This window comes from Armigeres subalbatus, chromosome 1, assembly GCF_024139115.2.
Source record: "Armigeres subalbatus isolate Guangzhou_Male chromosome 1, GZ_Asu_2, whole genome shotgun sequence".
Lineage (NCBI taxonomy): Eukaryota > Metazoa > Arthropoda > Insecta > Diptera > Culicidae > Armigeres > Armigeres subalbatus.
Genome location: NC_085139.1, coordinates 52,799,755 through 52,816,913, shown reverse-complemented (window position 1 = coordinate 52,816,913; position 17,159 = coordinate 52,799,755). Strand labels below are relative to the sequence as shown.

At 38.3% G+C, this 17,159-nt stretch overlaps 1 protein-coding gene across 1 annotated transcript; it reads right to left on the bottom strand.

The window, feature by feature from the left end:
- Positions 1 to 13,029: 13,029 nt before the first annotated feature.
- LOC134206175 (putative nuclease HARBI1) lies at positions 13,030 to 16,915 on the bottom strand. The gene is made up of 2 exons (XM_062681865.1): positions 16,640 to 16,915; positions 13,030 to 13,689 (listed from the first exon to the last, which is right to left on the bottom strand). Exons 1-2 carry the CDS (start codon positions 16,913 to 16,915, stop codon positions 13,030 to 13,032), a joined length of 936 nt encoding a protein of 311 aa, XP_062537849.1.
- Positions 16,916 to 17,159: the final 244 nt, after the last annotated feature.

Genomic DNA, 17,159 nt, shown 5'->3' with positions numbered 1-17,159 from the left:
TAAGTAACGAAAAAGGGGGTTGAGTGTATCGAATATTAGAAAGGCACATAATACTGTCTACTGATTAGCTCAGTTGGTTAACTTGCTCAAGTCCTAAAGAAAATGAACGGAATATGTGAATTATCTTTTATATGAATCCGTGATCTAGCAGCCAATTTCTCAGTAGTTTCAATAAATGCGGTGCATCTGAGAAAAACAGATATCATTGCAAGAAACTGGGTGCTTCATTGCTATCTGACCTGTTTCGTGATTCACACTAGCTTCTTTCCAAACACCTAAGTCACCACAGTCATGTACAATTGCGACTGCAGTGAATCCTATATCGTTCAAACGGGAGACAAGTCACAAGAGACAAGACTGGAAAAAACGGAAGTAAATGACTTCCCGGATAAAAATTTACAATACCTTGTATGATTTAAATCATTAAAATATTATAGATTGTATTGTATACAATACAACCTATTATAAGTTTAATGTATGATGTCGCATCTATCATTTGGGTGACCAAATTAGCCGATCAGGTCAAAGAAGTATTCTCTGATATGGATCAACTGAAGGCTCCGTGCACCCAGTACCCTCTCTCGAAAAAGCGAATGCGGTACTGATACCGACTGCTGCGAGACGTTCTGAAAAACAGTAAGCTGGGCCTTGAAGGTGATGATCGAACTTCTGCGAATACACACGGAAGATATTGCATCATATGAGCGCAAAGATGCCATGAAGTGTACTTTCCAAGATATTCTGGTCGCTGCAGATTATGCGTGGTTCATGACTTGAAATTCGCCACATCACCGGGTGAGTCATGTTAAAATTTGTATTAAATCTTGATATCGTTGAAATCATACTTTTGTTCATATTAACATAGACTGATTCACGGACATAACATCAAAAGGATGCTCCTAAATATAGATAGTAGAATCTATAGATGAGCGAAAGCATGGCTGAGTCGATTTTTTTGCCCGTGCACACGCGCATATGACGTCACAGCCCTTAACGTTTCCATTGAAATCGTGACGTCATGCTCGTTTGGAGACACGTTTGACAGTTCGTTTGGAGACAGAGGATTTATCTTCGCTCATCTATATATTCCACTATCTATACTCCTAAATATCTATCATGTAGTTGGCGGAGATTAATCTGGAGATAACGCCGGACCAGAAGACTCGCAGTGTGGATGCACCAGAAGAAGTTCGGTCGCCCTCAGTGAATACAGTGATCGTTCGCTAATTGGGGCACGACCTCACCCCAACTAGCGAATGCCATTCGCTAATTGGGGCGCTTTGACAAGCGTCAATGTTGTCAAACTTTTTGCATTGAACAAAAGAAAATTTTACGCGCCAGAAAATATCGATCCCGCCAAACACGGAAACAAGACGCCAACGCGTTTTTGACATCACATTCTGACGTTTAGCTGCTTTTTAATTGGGTTTTGCCCAATCATCGAACCCCCAACTAAAAAGCGCCCCAACTAGAAATAACCCAATTAGCGAACGTTCACTGTAGTTGTGCTTATTGCTGTTCTCGGGGAAAAGCATCCTGAGACTAGTTTAGGAAAATATCAACGGTTTTGTGTGATACTGGCAAAACACTTTTTTGACGTAGGACTTACGTCTCTCTTTACTATACCGGGTGTCATTTCAAAATTTCTAAATCGGCCGCGTTACGCTGTGTTGAAAGATTTCAAACGTTAATAGCTTTTACCCTAGTGAACAGATTTCTGCAGTAGACCCCTCAATCGACAGCTTTCAAGTATGCCTTTCATATTAATGCTTGATAATATCCGAAAACTTGTTTCAATAGGCCTAAAACTGTTTTCAAAGCAAAGCATTGAATTCACGAAAACCTATAAATATGGGTACCGCATCATTCTTGCATCATTCCATTACCACGTTCTGATTGGTGCAGACACCAGCGAATGAGCAGCCGCTGGGTCTGCCGAGAAGCCATAAAATAGCGCAACGCGATTTTTTCCTTTCATTCTGACCGGGACAAGCGAAGCAACTGCATCATTGATTGAACAGCACTTTTAATAGGGAATGAAGTCTGCACCGACCGCTTTTTCTGCTCGTCACCATCGAAGCGACCATCTTCATCCGAAACCTAGCCAGCACATCAGCAGTCCACTCTACAGACCCGACAAAGCAGCAATGCTGAGCAGATACCGGCAGCAGCAGCAGAGTCGAGCCGAGACCGGCCGGCATCGGTGCTGAGCCGAGACAGGCTGAAGAAAAGCCACATAATGCAGCATGTATGTCCAAAAAATAAACGGTTCTTCAGAGAGCCAATAATAGAGATCAATATCAATGCTTTCAAAACCTTCGGGATAGAAATTGTACTTGGGTGCCAAATCCAATATTCTAGAGATAAAATTTTATGCGTGATTTTCATAAATAGCGTCAAAACTGACAGTAGATATTTTTTCTGATTTAACCACGAAGTGGACGAAGGACTTCGCTTGACCATGCCTTTAAAGATTCATAAGATGTCCAAATCTCTCACATAATCTTATTTGGATAAAGAAAACACCGATTACAGGTAAAACATTAATAAACTATCAATCGATTTTTCATCAAATGTTGGATTTTTTGGCATTGATCAAGAAATATCTAGATAAACATTGTTTGCTACTGACCGCACACAAAGCGAACGTGACTGAATGATCGTCCCATGTTACCAATTCTAAATCTTATCACTCGAAATCCCATGTCCGGGTGTTTCCTTCCTTCTACTACTAACAATGTTGTCTCAGAAAAGAACACGTACTTCTCACCTGAACTGCAATTCTAAGCTCGCTTGCCCGGCTTATTGGCCTGTATCAAGCGAAAAGTCCCGTTAGGAAATAGACGCCAGCAGCGAGCAACAAGCGTAAAAAAGAAGAAGCCCTTCTCGAACGCGTTGATGATGACGCTTTGGCTGACAAAGAAGCGGGATACAAGACACTAGCTGATTGGCCCACCAATTGGGAAGCAGAGAAGATTCAAAATAAGGTATAAAAGAAAAGTGCATTCGCTCGCAGAGCATTCAGTCTTTTTATACCACCACTAGAAATTCGCGGTTATTTGAAAAGATCGTTTTCTTACTTTTTGCACTTAGCCGAAGCAAACAGCCTTTTCAAGGCTCTAAGCGTTAAAAATAATGTTCTCCTCCAGTCGCTATCGCACGGATTAGAGGGCCCTTCAGTGGAAGGGCTGAGATACAGTCTACATCCCCTGCTGAGCCAACTTGTGGTTTATTTCAGGCAGTCCTGAGAAGGTTGCCAGATACTTCCTGAATTTTTTTTGATGATTCTCGTTCGAGGTAGATTTGATTTCTGTGTCGGTTTGATGAGAAGATTTTGCCAAGGAATGGTATGCAACACCGATTATTTATCCAAAATAGTTGATGTGATAAATTTGGACATATTATGTATCTTAAAGGCATGGTCAAGTCAAGTCCTACGTCCACTTAGCGGTTATGTCATAGACATTACCCACTGTTCGTTTTTCTTTAATTTTTGATATTTTCATGGTAGAGTACAGAAAATGGTATTTAGTTTTAGCTGTTAATAATAATTGCATCTCACAAGAAATGTGGTTTTTTCTGTGGTAATAAAATTAATTGTAAAACATTAAATTGTATTGTTTTTCAACTGTAATACTGAGGTAAAATTAATTGTAAAACCTATTGTACTTCTATGGGAAAACAATAAAAAAGTAAGGAATAACAATCAAAACACATTTATTTCTATTGTTTCATCCATAGAAATCATCCCATTGAAGAACCGTAAAATCAATTGTTTTGCTCTGAATTTTGTATGGAAAATTTTCGATTTTTTTATTGTAAAGATACATAACAACCCCTATTTTTTATTGTAAAAGTCCCATTTACCATTCATTTTATCGTGCAAAACCATAAATTCTTGATGATATGGAAATGCTAATATCATCTTCCAAACTTGGACGTACATGTTCATGATAGCATTAGAGGCGAAAGTATAGAATTGATAGTTCCGTTAGGATACGGCAGGCATGAAGAATGTTTTTATAGAAGTCGAATTTGAAAGCGAGCGGAGGGCAATATTTGTGATGGCACATATCGCACGACCTTCCTTCTGCCAAGCTCCCGTATGAAGGGGGAGGGAAGAATATCAGTGTGGAAGCTGATATATCTCCACTGGCGTAACTTCACGTAGAAGTAACACACACGAAATCATTAATTTAGCATAAATTCTTATGCAATTTTATTGTAAAATTTCCAATACGTTCAATGGTAATTATTATGTACTAAATGGTGTTGTAACAATAAAATTTATAGTTTTTGAATGATATTTTTTATCCGGGTTGCTTTTGTTATACAACCAAATCTCTTCTGATTTCAGTGCCATGCGTATTTAGAATATAAAATATAGTTCTCGCACTTAGTTTCATAGGGGCGTAACTGTATAAATCGATATCTCTTCGTCGATGTTTTCTTTTTTATTATTGTACCGAATTGCGCTAGTTTATCGATGCTTTAATGGTTTGGTGTGATCATGAATAATGAAAAAAGTGAAAATATCTCTTTTTAAATGTGTGTTTAGTGCTATGCCACATAGATTCGGATTCACGAGTGTTGAAAAAAATACTAACAAGCAGTGCATTGCAGTGGTAGTGAAATTTTCCTAACATCTAATTCCGTGCGTTAGGTTGTAACTGTGGAAGTTCAGTTACGCAAATCCAATTATGTCGATTGTCAAAGTCAAAGACATGGATAGCCTTGGTTATATTGCCATCTAGATGACTTGGAATAAACGGATGCAAGTTTTGTGGTTCAGCTGAGTGACGGATCATCGTACAAATCTGGTGAGCCCGTTTCAGTATAAATATTCAAATCAAAACTTTGCTATAATTCAAAACTCATCGGAAAAGAAGCTTTTTCATTAATCTGCTTCATACACAAGTTTAATCTCAGACCTGTATCTTTATTACAGTGCATTCCTTTCTATATATTATTTTGATTTAAGTTTTGATAGTTTAGATAGTTTTGATCTCCTATTTATCAGTGGAGAGAGACATTTCAAAAGAAGCATACATTTGTTCTTGATTTTTTTCTGTGTGAGACTTGAAAAGTAATTTAGCATCGAGTATTTCGGATGACCAGTTGATGGCATTATTTTCTACAGTGATCATACAATTGCTAGGATTGCCTATGTAAAATCATTATAGTTTGCGTTTTTGCTGAGTTGATTTTGATTTTCCAGTCGGTCATATATCTAATAAGAACCTCCATGCTTCTTTGAAGTTTATTTGTAAGTTCTCTGGGCTTCCTTTCCTTCATCGCAATGGATGTATCATCCGCAAAGAGTGCAAGAACGCACTCGCCAGATAGAGTGGGAAGGTCAGACGTGAAAATGCTTTATAGGATGGGCCCAAGCAGGCTACCCTGCAGGTATTGAGTAACTATCGGAAAGTGATCTCCTAGGAGATAATTTTTAATAATTTTCGTCAAACACAGCGGATTGTTAAACTTGTCTAGTTTGTAAATGAAACCTTAAAATAATTTACTCAGCGAGGACAGTATACTGATGGGTCTGTAGCTTCTTGGAGAGGTTAGATCCTTGCCAGGCTTGAGGATAAAGACTATCTTCGACAACCAGGGAAGTAGTTAAGCAACCAGGAAAGTAGTTAAGTTCAAGACAACGATTGAATATGTTGGGCAGTAGAAAAATAACCTTGTCGTATAGCTTCTTGAGGGCTAGGTTGGAGCTGTACACAAACCACGTAGACCGAAATTTCACATTTTCAAACCCCCGTCCCCCTTAGTAGACTTTTCCGAAACCCCTCCCCTCCCCCCTTGAAGTCTACGTAGACTTTTCTAAATTTTACAAAATATCATATGCGATTTTAAAAATATGGAGTTCAACCATGTTTTAAGCAATTCAGCTATTCAAATCCATTTCAGTACACGCAGAAGAATCTTGCAAGATTGAAACAACTATTGCGATTGTTGCATCAAACAACGGGAATATTGTTGTTTCAATCTTCAATGTTGTTGTTTCAGCATGTTCACATACTTTATTCAATTCTCGCGTGATTTTTGAAAGCGTCGTGAGTCCGAGAGAGAGGCTCTCTTTGTTTACTTTCTCTTTCGATTGTTACAGAGCCATACTAACATTTACAATGGATTTTCCAATGCCGATCTGAAGAAAATAGCTTTGTCTAGTGTGCTGAGGTGAAAATATTGCAACAAATATTAAACTGGCCTTGAAATTAGCAAAAGAGAGCGTAATGAAAGAGAGTCTCTCATTTGGACTTGCGACGTTTTCAAGAATCGCGCGAGAATTGAATAAGGCTTGCTGACGTTTAATCATCTTTCTCTTGCACGCTCACAGAGCGAGTAGGACTTGTTTTCATCGGGAAACGCTTCGAGGTAATTTTAAGTTTAAACGAACAGTTTGAAATATTTCCCGTGGAATTTTAGAATGGTTTCCTACGATACAGACATTTAACTGTTTCAAATTTGGAGCAATTTCCACATTCTAAAGAATTTTCCGAATAATTTTCGATGGAAATTATGAACAATTTTCAGTTGAAATTTTGGCTTTCTTACAAAAATTGCAAATATTTTATTTGTGGAAACTCTAAGAGTTTTTGGTGGAAAATTCAAATAATTTCTCTTGGAAATTTTCAACATTTTCTATAGCAATGGCAAAGATTTTCCATCAATAATTCCAAAGAATTTGAATTAGAACTCCCGAATAAATTGCCGTAAATTTTCTAATAATTTTTCATCGACATTCCGAAAAGTATCGCTTATATGTCTAAAGAATTCTTCGCGAAAATTTCTAAGAATTACCGAAATTAAGAAAAGGGACTCCCTATGGAATCTCCAGCTGAAATTCTAGAGGGTTTCTCGCGGAGATTTCGGAGAATTCCCCTTACAGGTTTTAAAGAATGTTTTTTGAAAATTCAAATGACTTTTTCTTTGATATTCCAAAATGCTTCCTTTGTAAATTCCAAAGAATTTTCCGTTGAAGTACGTTAGCGGGCTTGGTAGTCATATGGCTACTGCTTCTGCCTCATACGCAGGAGGTCGTGGGTTCAATCCCAGGTCCGTTCCATTCTCCTACTCTGTATCTTTCTCTTTATTTCTCATGTTCTAGCAATCGCTAGAACTGGAAATGGACTTCCATACCGTTTCCATTACTATTCCTATACCTTCAACTTGAGTATTCTATCAGTAATATGATAGAACTGGAAATGAACTATAGAGCTCGTTTCCTACATCCAATTAGAAATTCCATCAGTTACCTTCTCCTATCTATCACATTGGCAACTCGTTAACCAAGACGGACCTCTGCCTCTCCAACCTAACCCAGAAATTCCAACAAATTCCGCATGAACTCGTGGCAAGTGCAGAGGTATATTCGGCTTGCAGTGGGCGAGTGATTGCATCATCATTTCCTCCCCTTCCCTATATTGACTTGCATTCTGACGTGGCAGGCACCAGTATGACCTAACAAATGAGATCACCAGTACTTGTACATTGAAGATGTGTGCTAGTCCCAAGCAAACATCTGTTGGTTCCCTGTGCAAGAACAGCTGATCTGGTCATAATGGAGTAGCAACTACGAGCAGTCAATCAAGCTCAAGCTTTTAATGGTTTGGTGTGATCAAGGATGATTGTATCTTGCACCAGAATCAATAACCACGGTTGACTCTCAGTACAACCACCAGACTTTGGCGAGATGGACCGTGATCGGTCTTAGCCGTCAAATAGACAACACAAAAAAAAACAGCAGACTTTGAAGTAATCGATGAGCATCACTTTCGTTCATCTATCTAGGGGAAATTTCTAGACCGAACCGGGTATACAAGACAGCCACCTCCAGCGTGATCTTGACATGCTTATCTTACATGTAGGTTAAAATGGTTCGATAATAATATCCTTGGATATGTGATAAGAAATCATTAGGTATTCAGAAATGGGGAAGGGCCGTTTGGCCGATGGCCACTAGGCCGAAAGTCATTTGGCCGAATATACCAATTGGCCGAACAGACCATTAGGTCGAATGGATCATTTGGCCGAAAGGGTCATTTAGCCGAAAGGGTCATATGGCCGAAAAGGTCATTTGGCCGAATAAGACATTTGGAAAGCCAAGTGATGAAATCTTTAGATATTAAGAAAAATCACTTACATAACGATTAAAAAAAATTGGAAAGCAAGAGATAGGGTGAAAAGTGAGTAGTACGGAGTGAAAAGTGAGACGTCTTACTACCCACTTCTCTTTTTTCACAGTGAGAGTGAGAAGGGAGACGTTTACCAAAACGAAACCTGGTTAGGCTTACCAGATATAATTTTCTGGAAGGAGAACATTTGGTTCTACGGATGAGTGAAAAGGAGGCCAAATGGTCGGGGTTCTGCCAAACCGCACTAAGCGGCTTTCTGACTGACCTGTGATATTTTGTTCGTACAAGGATAACGATAATCGTTTCATGTGAATTTTTGCGTAGGATATTCTCAGGATTTGCTGTAGGATATCCTCAGTTGTGGGGCAGAAGGGTATCCGAAACAAAAGCTTAGTCAGAAAAATGGGTAATTTCTCGTTGGCGCATGGTTCGATTTGGCTGAAACCCGACCATATGATCTTAATTTTTTTTCGTATTTATTACAATCTGATGTTTTCATATATTTGTCAGATTTCCCAAAAACATTTATCATTAAGGGTATGCAATACCTAACTTTTTCATGTCGAATGCTGGTTAGAAAAAAAAAAACAAAAAAAAATATCGGTTTATTTTTGAAACTTCGAAACCATGCGAAATTTAGAACCCATCTGATCAATACAAGGACCGTTCTTTTACCCTAGATACACAGCAATTGATCCTCCAGAAGGCCCTGAACGTCCAGGTAGTGACCAATTTTTCAAATTGGTCCTAGCATCCTAACAGTTTGTTAAAGAAATCTAAAAGCAATATCAGAACCGTAATGTGACTAGGAGCTAATTCCGGAAGGTCATTGTTCGGATTAAGTCGGCTCAAACAATTTTTGTAAATCAGCCCTTTACTTTTCGGCAGATCAAACTGTAATTGTAATATTTTGATATGCAAATTTAGTGTGTTATACCTTTAAAGAAATACAACATAACTTACAATTTTAGTTTGTTTCCTTCACTTCTTTCCTTCCTTTCTAAGGTCGTTATGCACTTTGCACAGCCTACTAATAGTTTGTCAATAAGTTTACAATGTTTGTGATTGTCTTAATTGTCTACAACTTACTTTTGTTCTTTTTCGGCAATGTAAAGTATTCGTTTCGTATGCCGTTAATTGATGTTGTGCGTCTGTTGTCTGTGATAAATTAGCTTATTCACTTAGATTTTCTCTGTATTTCAATCTGTATGGTTTACCTGTCCGTCGAATAGTATGTGTAATGTCTGTCTCGTCTCGTTTTCCGTTCAATTGATTGTCCGGGGAATCTACGTGTGGTGCCTGCTAAAGAATTTGTTTTGTTGGTTCCGATTCTAAACATCTCATAGAAACTTACTCACTGACTCGTATTACTTCCGTGATCATACACCTTTTTTCCTTCTCCCAAACTATCGTAAATATTAATTTCAATATTTCGCAAACTTTTCTCTTCAAACTTCCTTGAATATCTATTTCTTTCTTATGTTTTTATTTTTATTTATGATGACAGTCCTACCACATCTATCACTTTTCTTTCTCTTTCTTCCTCACTCTCTGTCAGCTGTCATCTCACTTCTCACGACTCATCGGAGTGGCAGTGCTGCCAGAACAGTCATCGTGTGTCCCTTCTAAAGATCCGGAACACTTGAGAAAGTTTTTTCTTCTTAAATTACAGTCTACACACTAAAAAATATTAAAATCACATGTGATTTAACGTAAATGTTATGTGATTCAATTTAGAAAATACGAGACGAGCCAGCCTTGGGCTGAAAGTCTCCTTAATAAAGATATATCTCGCGCTTAGTTTCATAGGGGCGTAACTGTATGGATCGATTTCTCTTCGTCGATGTTTTCTTTTTATTATTGTACCGAATTGCGCTAGTTTGCCGATAGTTTAATGGTTTGGTGTGATAAAGGATGATTGTATCTTGAACTAGAATCAATAATCACGGTTGTAGCTTTTGAAACAATTGAGTTATTTACAAAATATAAAATCAATTAAGAGAAATCGATCAATACAGTTACGCCCCTATAAAACTAAGCGCGAGAATATAAATATATAATTTAGGAAATGCTGTAACTTTGTGTACTTACAGATGTATATTTGGAATCTAAGTTAGAACTCATAATGAACTGCATTCTACTAAACTTAATATCCCAGAAAACGTTATTTTCCATGATTACTTATGCTGATATCAGTTTTAGTATAACCTTGAATGCTGCTGATGGGTGCTTCAGTCATTTTTGGTAGCAGTGGGACGTGGTTGCATTTTTATTGCGTGCAAAAGAAAGTGTTATTTTTCTGTACTTAGTTGATGAGATTAAATGGTTAGCTACGGCATTTCGATTTCGCTGGTGTTGATTTCATGCATACAATTGAATCAATAGATGGTATGAATAAAATCGAGTATTTACTAACAAATGCAACAAATTGGGCAAAGTAAACTCAGTGAGCATTTACTCAAAATCATATGAATAAAACTGTGCTTTACTCAAAGTAAGTTCGAATTTCGAACATAGCATTTGCTCTGTCAAAAATTATGTTTTTGTTTTTCTTGTCGAGTGTTTTCTTGGTTCGAGTTATTTTTTGCGATCTGTTTTTGAGCAAAGTGCTGGTGAAAATTCACGGAAAATGATGGATAACGAGTGTTATGAAGAAGATTTGCTGGATCAGGAGCTCAGTAAGTACCTTAATCATTTTTAATTTGATGTGATAATCGTAACGATTTTATGTTTAGGCTCTGATGAAGATGATCATCATGGAGGCGACCCAAAAATGAATGGCAAGAAGGGAGCCGTAAAATTTTGTGACGATGCCAAATTCGTACAAATTTTGTCTGCTCATGGAAAAATCCTTCTGGAGAAATCCCAGGCCCCTCCCGTGAAGCTTAAGAAGAAGGAAGCAGCCAAAGAAATGTGCGTGCAGTTGTTGATACAGCACGGAATTGACATGACCCATGAGCAGGTCATGAAAAAAAATCAACAATATGAAGGCACGAATAAAGGCCAAGACGGACCGACATCAAACGGGAAATCGAAAAATTAATTTAAAAGAATCGGAAAAAAAGTTTTTCTAATTGATGGAAGGAGTCGACAACCCCAGCGTGGCCAAACGTTCTTGTAAGTACATATGACATATGACAGCTTATCAAAGCTCAGCAGTCGTATACGGCACAGCTACAAGCGCAGCAAGACGAAAGACATCACAAAGCAATGGAAATCTTGGCGTTGAAAAAACAATTAACTTTGTTGAAATTGAAGGAGATTCAAGGTGAAAACTAAATCTCGGGTACTTATTCAAAAGGACGTATGGGATTTTCTAAACACAGATTCAAACGTCGATTTATCCAATCTGATAGCACTCCCACGCAAACCATCACCACAGGCAGGTAGGGGAAGCCTTCGGCTACATGTTGGTGGTATGAGTATTTTGACAGCGCACTATCTGTAACCTTCTGTTCAATTGTTTCTAATCTTGTTGCAATTTTGTTTGTTAATGTTTGCTAATAATCATCCTGCAAAAGTATAAGATAGCTGTTATTATTACCAATTTAAAGAAAAAGTTTTTGGTAACATACTTTCAATTACTACAGCGCCACTACCATTCTAGTATGAATTTCATCTCTAATCTCTCGCAATTGCATGGTTTGGTTTATCCTCTATTTATATTTTCGCATCCCTGCTCTTCTATTGTCATGAATCAGTGCCATCAATAATTCATGAATTCATTCACAAATAACATAACCCTAAAATTGGTCACTTTAAACCCTCACCCACTCCTAGTATCTTTTTTGTATGGAAGGGTTCTAAAATTTATATGGGGCGTGACGATCTGACAAATACTATTCCAACCCAAAGCGTTATGTAATTTGTCCCAACAAGTACTGTGGACAGGAGCTGTCAGTGATTAATACGGGCATTAAATAATCGTTTACCTTGACCGTTTGTTTTCGGATAATCTGCGCTGCATCTATGGTTTCCATGTAGGTACGTAGTTTGTACAAATAAAATGGCAAAAATCCAATAAGCACAACGTAGAATTTGCTAAATTATACCATTTTTGGGATCATTTAAAGTATAATGAATCCAAAATCGTGATTATATTTTTTTGCGTGGGATGTTTAGAAATTTAACTCGATTTGACCCATCCGAGGGACAGGATGTACAAGTAAAGATTACGGCTTCCGGTGTGTGCCATGCTTGCCTTCAGTGTATAATTGATGGGAGGAACGTTTCCCAGTTATTCTGGGCCATTGGTTGGTGTAGGTGAAGGTGTAACAAGTGTAAGTTATATGCAATAGAATTCCCACATTACAATCCCTCCAAGATTTGTGCATCGCTACTACTACGGGTGGAACTACTTTTTTACACGAAATGCTTAACAAATGCCTCATTCCGGAATACATCTCAATGATTTCTCATAAGCGGCATTTCATAGTTTTCCATGAGTGAAATATTATAAAACTCGTATTACTAAAAGTGTACAAATAACCTGCGTCCAGTGTCTAAAAATCACTATAATGAAGTCCCAAAAATGACATTCGACCGTGATAGTAGACATACTACTAGCAGTATTTTCACCAATAGTACTGTCCTGAGAGTACTGCCTAGGGGATGTCCATATACCACGTGGACAGTTTAGGGAGGAGGGGGTGTATGGCAAATGTTCACGGTCCATACAAATTTTTGAAAATTCTTATGAGCGATTTCTGGGGGAGGGGGTATCTTAAACCGTCCAAAACCTGTCCACGTGGTATATGGACAGTCCCCTATCTAGTTGTTAAAGTGCATATCATAGACATATACTTTTTGAAGGAACATAACATTATTATTTTTTTATCTATACTTATATTATATTATACACAACATGATGGAACAAATTTATTCAATGAACATTATCGCCTCGTAGAAATGAAGCGATCGCATCACGACGTTTTAGTCCTCGTTGTAAAAGTGAGCTGTTGGTGACTGTTGGCCGCGGTACAGCAATACAATAGGTTATAGTTTCCTCTGGATAGAAGTCCTTGTCGTTAAAATGTTTTGCAACGTTATGTAGTACAAAGCAAGCAGCAATCATGCGTGGTATTCTCTCAGTTTTTACACGTACTTTAGATTGCAATAAAGGAAATCTTTGTTTCACTTGTCCAAAAACTCGTTCAATTATTACTCTTTCTCGTTTGTGAAACGCGTTGTATACTTTCTGTGACGAAGTTGTAGGATCTCTATAGGGTGTCATCATCCAAGGAGTGAGAGGATAAGCTTCATCCGCTAGCAATAGACCTCCAGATGCGTTATCTTGCAAAATATTGAAAATATTCGTTTTTTTACCTGGACGTTTGATTAAAACGTGAGTGCAATCAATAGCACCGATAGCACTGGGAAACTTATATTTAGATTGCCACATTTTCTTTGCGTGTTCCAATTCCGTTGGTAAGCTGGGAAAGTGTATCCATTCATCAGACCTTTCAACGATAGCATTGCACACGGACCATATGGTTTTGCAAACTGTCGTTTGGTGAACACCTAAATCTTCTCCAACACCAACCTAATGATTAAAGAAAAACTTATATTAATCCACATAGCGATGGGGCTTTAACACTTGATATGAAGAATCTTGATATGAGTGATATACAGGGGATGGACAAAATAATTAGGATTGGCAAATTTTGGGTAAAATTGGATGTGTTGCAACTACCTTAGTTATCATCCGATTTTGACAATTCAGGCATGCCTGAACTATAAAATTAATGCAGTTTGACGGTATGTCAATGGAACCGACTATGGCCACCGGATCCCGGAGATATTCCGGGTTTTTCGGAGGTAGGTTCAAAACCGTAAATTTGTGGTGGATATTAGGAGAAGTTGTGGTTGAAAATTGAATAATATTAGTAACCACAAATGATGTAGGGCTCTTGCTGATTGGAACCATATATTGAGATTTGGAATCGGACCAGAATCAAGTGAGATATGGCCATTTCTTTATAATCGGTTCCGATCGATACTTATCAAAGGGGTCAGACCACAACTTCATTTGAATCTCGCTTTATGATAAATCGTCCACTATGATTGTATTCCAGAAGGCTTCTAATGTGTCAAGAATGAAAAACCAATAGAATATACGGATCCTGGAGTCACTGGGAACCTGTGGAAGGGGACATTTTAGTTTTAACACCAAAACCAGTCATTCGACGGCTCTTTTTTCATGGTTTTCGATCAGGAAGCGAAGTGTAAATATAAAATGGTCCATTAACGGCTCTGACCGCTTTCTGGACCTGCGGATTAGCCCAGGGGAACCTGTGGGAAGGGACATTTTAGTTTCAGCATTAAAACCAGTCATTCGACGGCTCTTTTTTTTATGGTATTCGATCAAGAAGCAAAGTATCAATATAAAATGGTCCATTGATGGCTCTGACCACTTCCAGGAACTACGGACTGGCCCCGGGGGACCTGTGGAAGGGGACATTTTAGTTTTAGCACCAAAACCAGTCATTCGACGGCTCTTTTTTCATGGTTTTCGATCGGGAAGCGAAGTATGAATATAAAATGGTCCAATAACGGCTCTGACCGCTTTCTGGACCTGCGGATTAAGCCAGGGGAACCTGTGGGAAGGGACATTTCAGTTTCAGCACTAAAACCAGTCATTCGACGGCTCTTTTTTCATGGTTTTCGATCAAGAAGCAAAGTATGAATATAAAATGGCCCATTGACGGCTTTGACCGCTTCCAGGACCTACTGGTTGCCTCCGAGGAACCTGTGGAAGAGGACATTTCTCGCGTGATTTTTGAAAACGTCGTAAGTCAAAATGAGAGACTCTCTTTCATTACGCTCTATTTTGCTAATATCTAGGCTAGTTTAAAATTTGTTGCAGTATTTTCACCTACACTAGACAAAGCTATTTTCTTCAGATCGGTGCTGGAAAATCCAATGTAAATGTTAGAATGGCTTTGTAATAATCGAAAGAGAAAGTAAACAAAGAGAGCCTCTCTTTTGGACTTACGACGTTTTCAAAAATCACGCGAGATTTTATTTTTAGCACCAAAATCAGTTATTCGACGGCTCTTTTTTCATGGTTTTCGACCAGGAAGCAAAGTATGAATATAAAATGGTCCATTGTCGCCTCTGACCTCTTCCAGGACCTACTGATTGCCTTCGAGGAACTTGTGAATTAGGACATTTTAGTTTCAGCACTAAAACCAGTCATTCTATTTTCGATCAGAAAGCGAAGTATGAATATAAAATGGTCCATTGACGGCTCTGACCGCTTCCAGGACCCACGGATTGCCCCTGGTGAATCTGTGGAAGGGGACATTTAAGCATCATAACCAGTCATTCGACGGCTCTTTCCTAGTGGTTTCGATTAGGAATCGAGAAATGAATATAAAAGTGACCATTAAGGCTCTGACCACTTTCTGGACCTACAGATTGACCCAGGGAACACGTGGAAGAGAACATTTTAGTTTTAGCACCAAAACTAGTCATACAACGGCTCTTTTTTCATGGTTTTGGATCAGGAAGCGAAGTATGAAGTAGGCAGTAATAAAACTGACAAAAAAAATGATTCGGGTAATATTATTAAAATGATCCTGGCATTTCATATTTATACCTCGTTCCTGATCGAAAAACGTTTATATTCACAGATAACCGCGGGGGAGTTCCTAAGAGCAGTCAGAGCCGTCAATGCAATGGTCCATTTTATATCCATACTTCGCTTCCTGATCGAAAGCCTTAAAAAAGAGCCGTCGAATTACTGGTTTTGATGCTAAAACTAAAATGTTCCCTTCCACAGGTTCCCCGTGGGCTATCCGTAGGTCCAGAAAGCGGTCAGAGCCGTCAATGGTCTATTTCTTGTTCATACTTCACATTCCGATTGAAACCCATGAAAAAAGAGCCGTCCAATGATTGGTTTTGGCGCTAAAACTAAAATGTCCCCTTCCACAGTACCCCGAAGGCATTCCGTAAGTCCTGGAAGCAGTCAGATCCATTAATGGTCCAATTTATACTCATACTTCGCTTTCTGATCAAAAATCACGAAAAAAAAGCAGTCAAGTTATTGGTTTTGGTGCTGCAACTTAAATGTTCCTTTCCACTGGTTTTCCGGGGGGAAACTGTAGGTCCTGAGAGCGGTCAGAGTCATCAATGTTCCATTTTATATTCATACTTTGCTTTTCGGTTTTGAACCTACCTCCGAAAAACCCGGAATATCTCCATGATCCGGTGGCCATAGTCGGTTCCATTGACATACCGTCAAACTGCATTAATTTTCTAGTTCGGGAATGTCTGAATTGTCAAAATCGGATGATAACTAAGGTAGTTACAACACATCCAATTTTACTCAAAATTTGCCTATCCTAATTATTTTGTCCATCCTCTGTATTTTGTATTCTAAATAGCTTATTAGACATAACTGTGGAATTATCTGGATTAATGAACTATCAATTTATTTCCTCGGTCCACAAGCCTATCAGGATGTCTATTAACTAATTAATGTAGTTTACCTGGAATCCTGGATCACCAACATATCTTAAGAAGCATTTCATCTTTTGTACATTTGATAAAGCTCCTCCTCGAGTTTCAGAGCTGTTTTTCAAAAATGTTTCGGCGACATGATCAACGTTCGCTCGATTGAAACGGTAGAGTTGTTTGAAATTGTTATCCTCTCCATTTCGCCGTGTTTTATAAACTTTTACTGTGCGATCCATATTATTGCGGGTTATGCCATCTACATTTGCTACAATCGGGAATGGTAAATTGATGAAATCTCCCGTGTACATATTTATTTATTGATTTTTGTTTGAATCACAAATTTCCACCACTTTAGTATTGGTTTAACTGCAACTGAGTATGGTTTGGAGGTGACTCAAAATTCCCTGAGTATTTGCTCAACTTCCAAAGCTTTATTCATACGAATAATGATGTTCGAAAAGTAAATACTCCAATTTTCGTGTTTGGCATACCAACTTGAGTAAATGCTCAAATTGAACATTTGATTCCAGATTTTGAGCAAAGTAAAGGCGT

Coding starts and splice junctions, on each gene's coding strand:
- LOC134206175 (XM_062681865.1), bottom strand. CDS start 16,915: ATGTACACGGGAGATTTCATCAATTTACCATTCCCGATTGTAGCAAAT. Junction 13,690..16,639: donor TTGGTGATCCAGGATTCCAG/GTAAACTACATT, acceptor TTTAATCATTAG/GTTGGTGTTGGAGAAGATTT.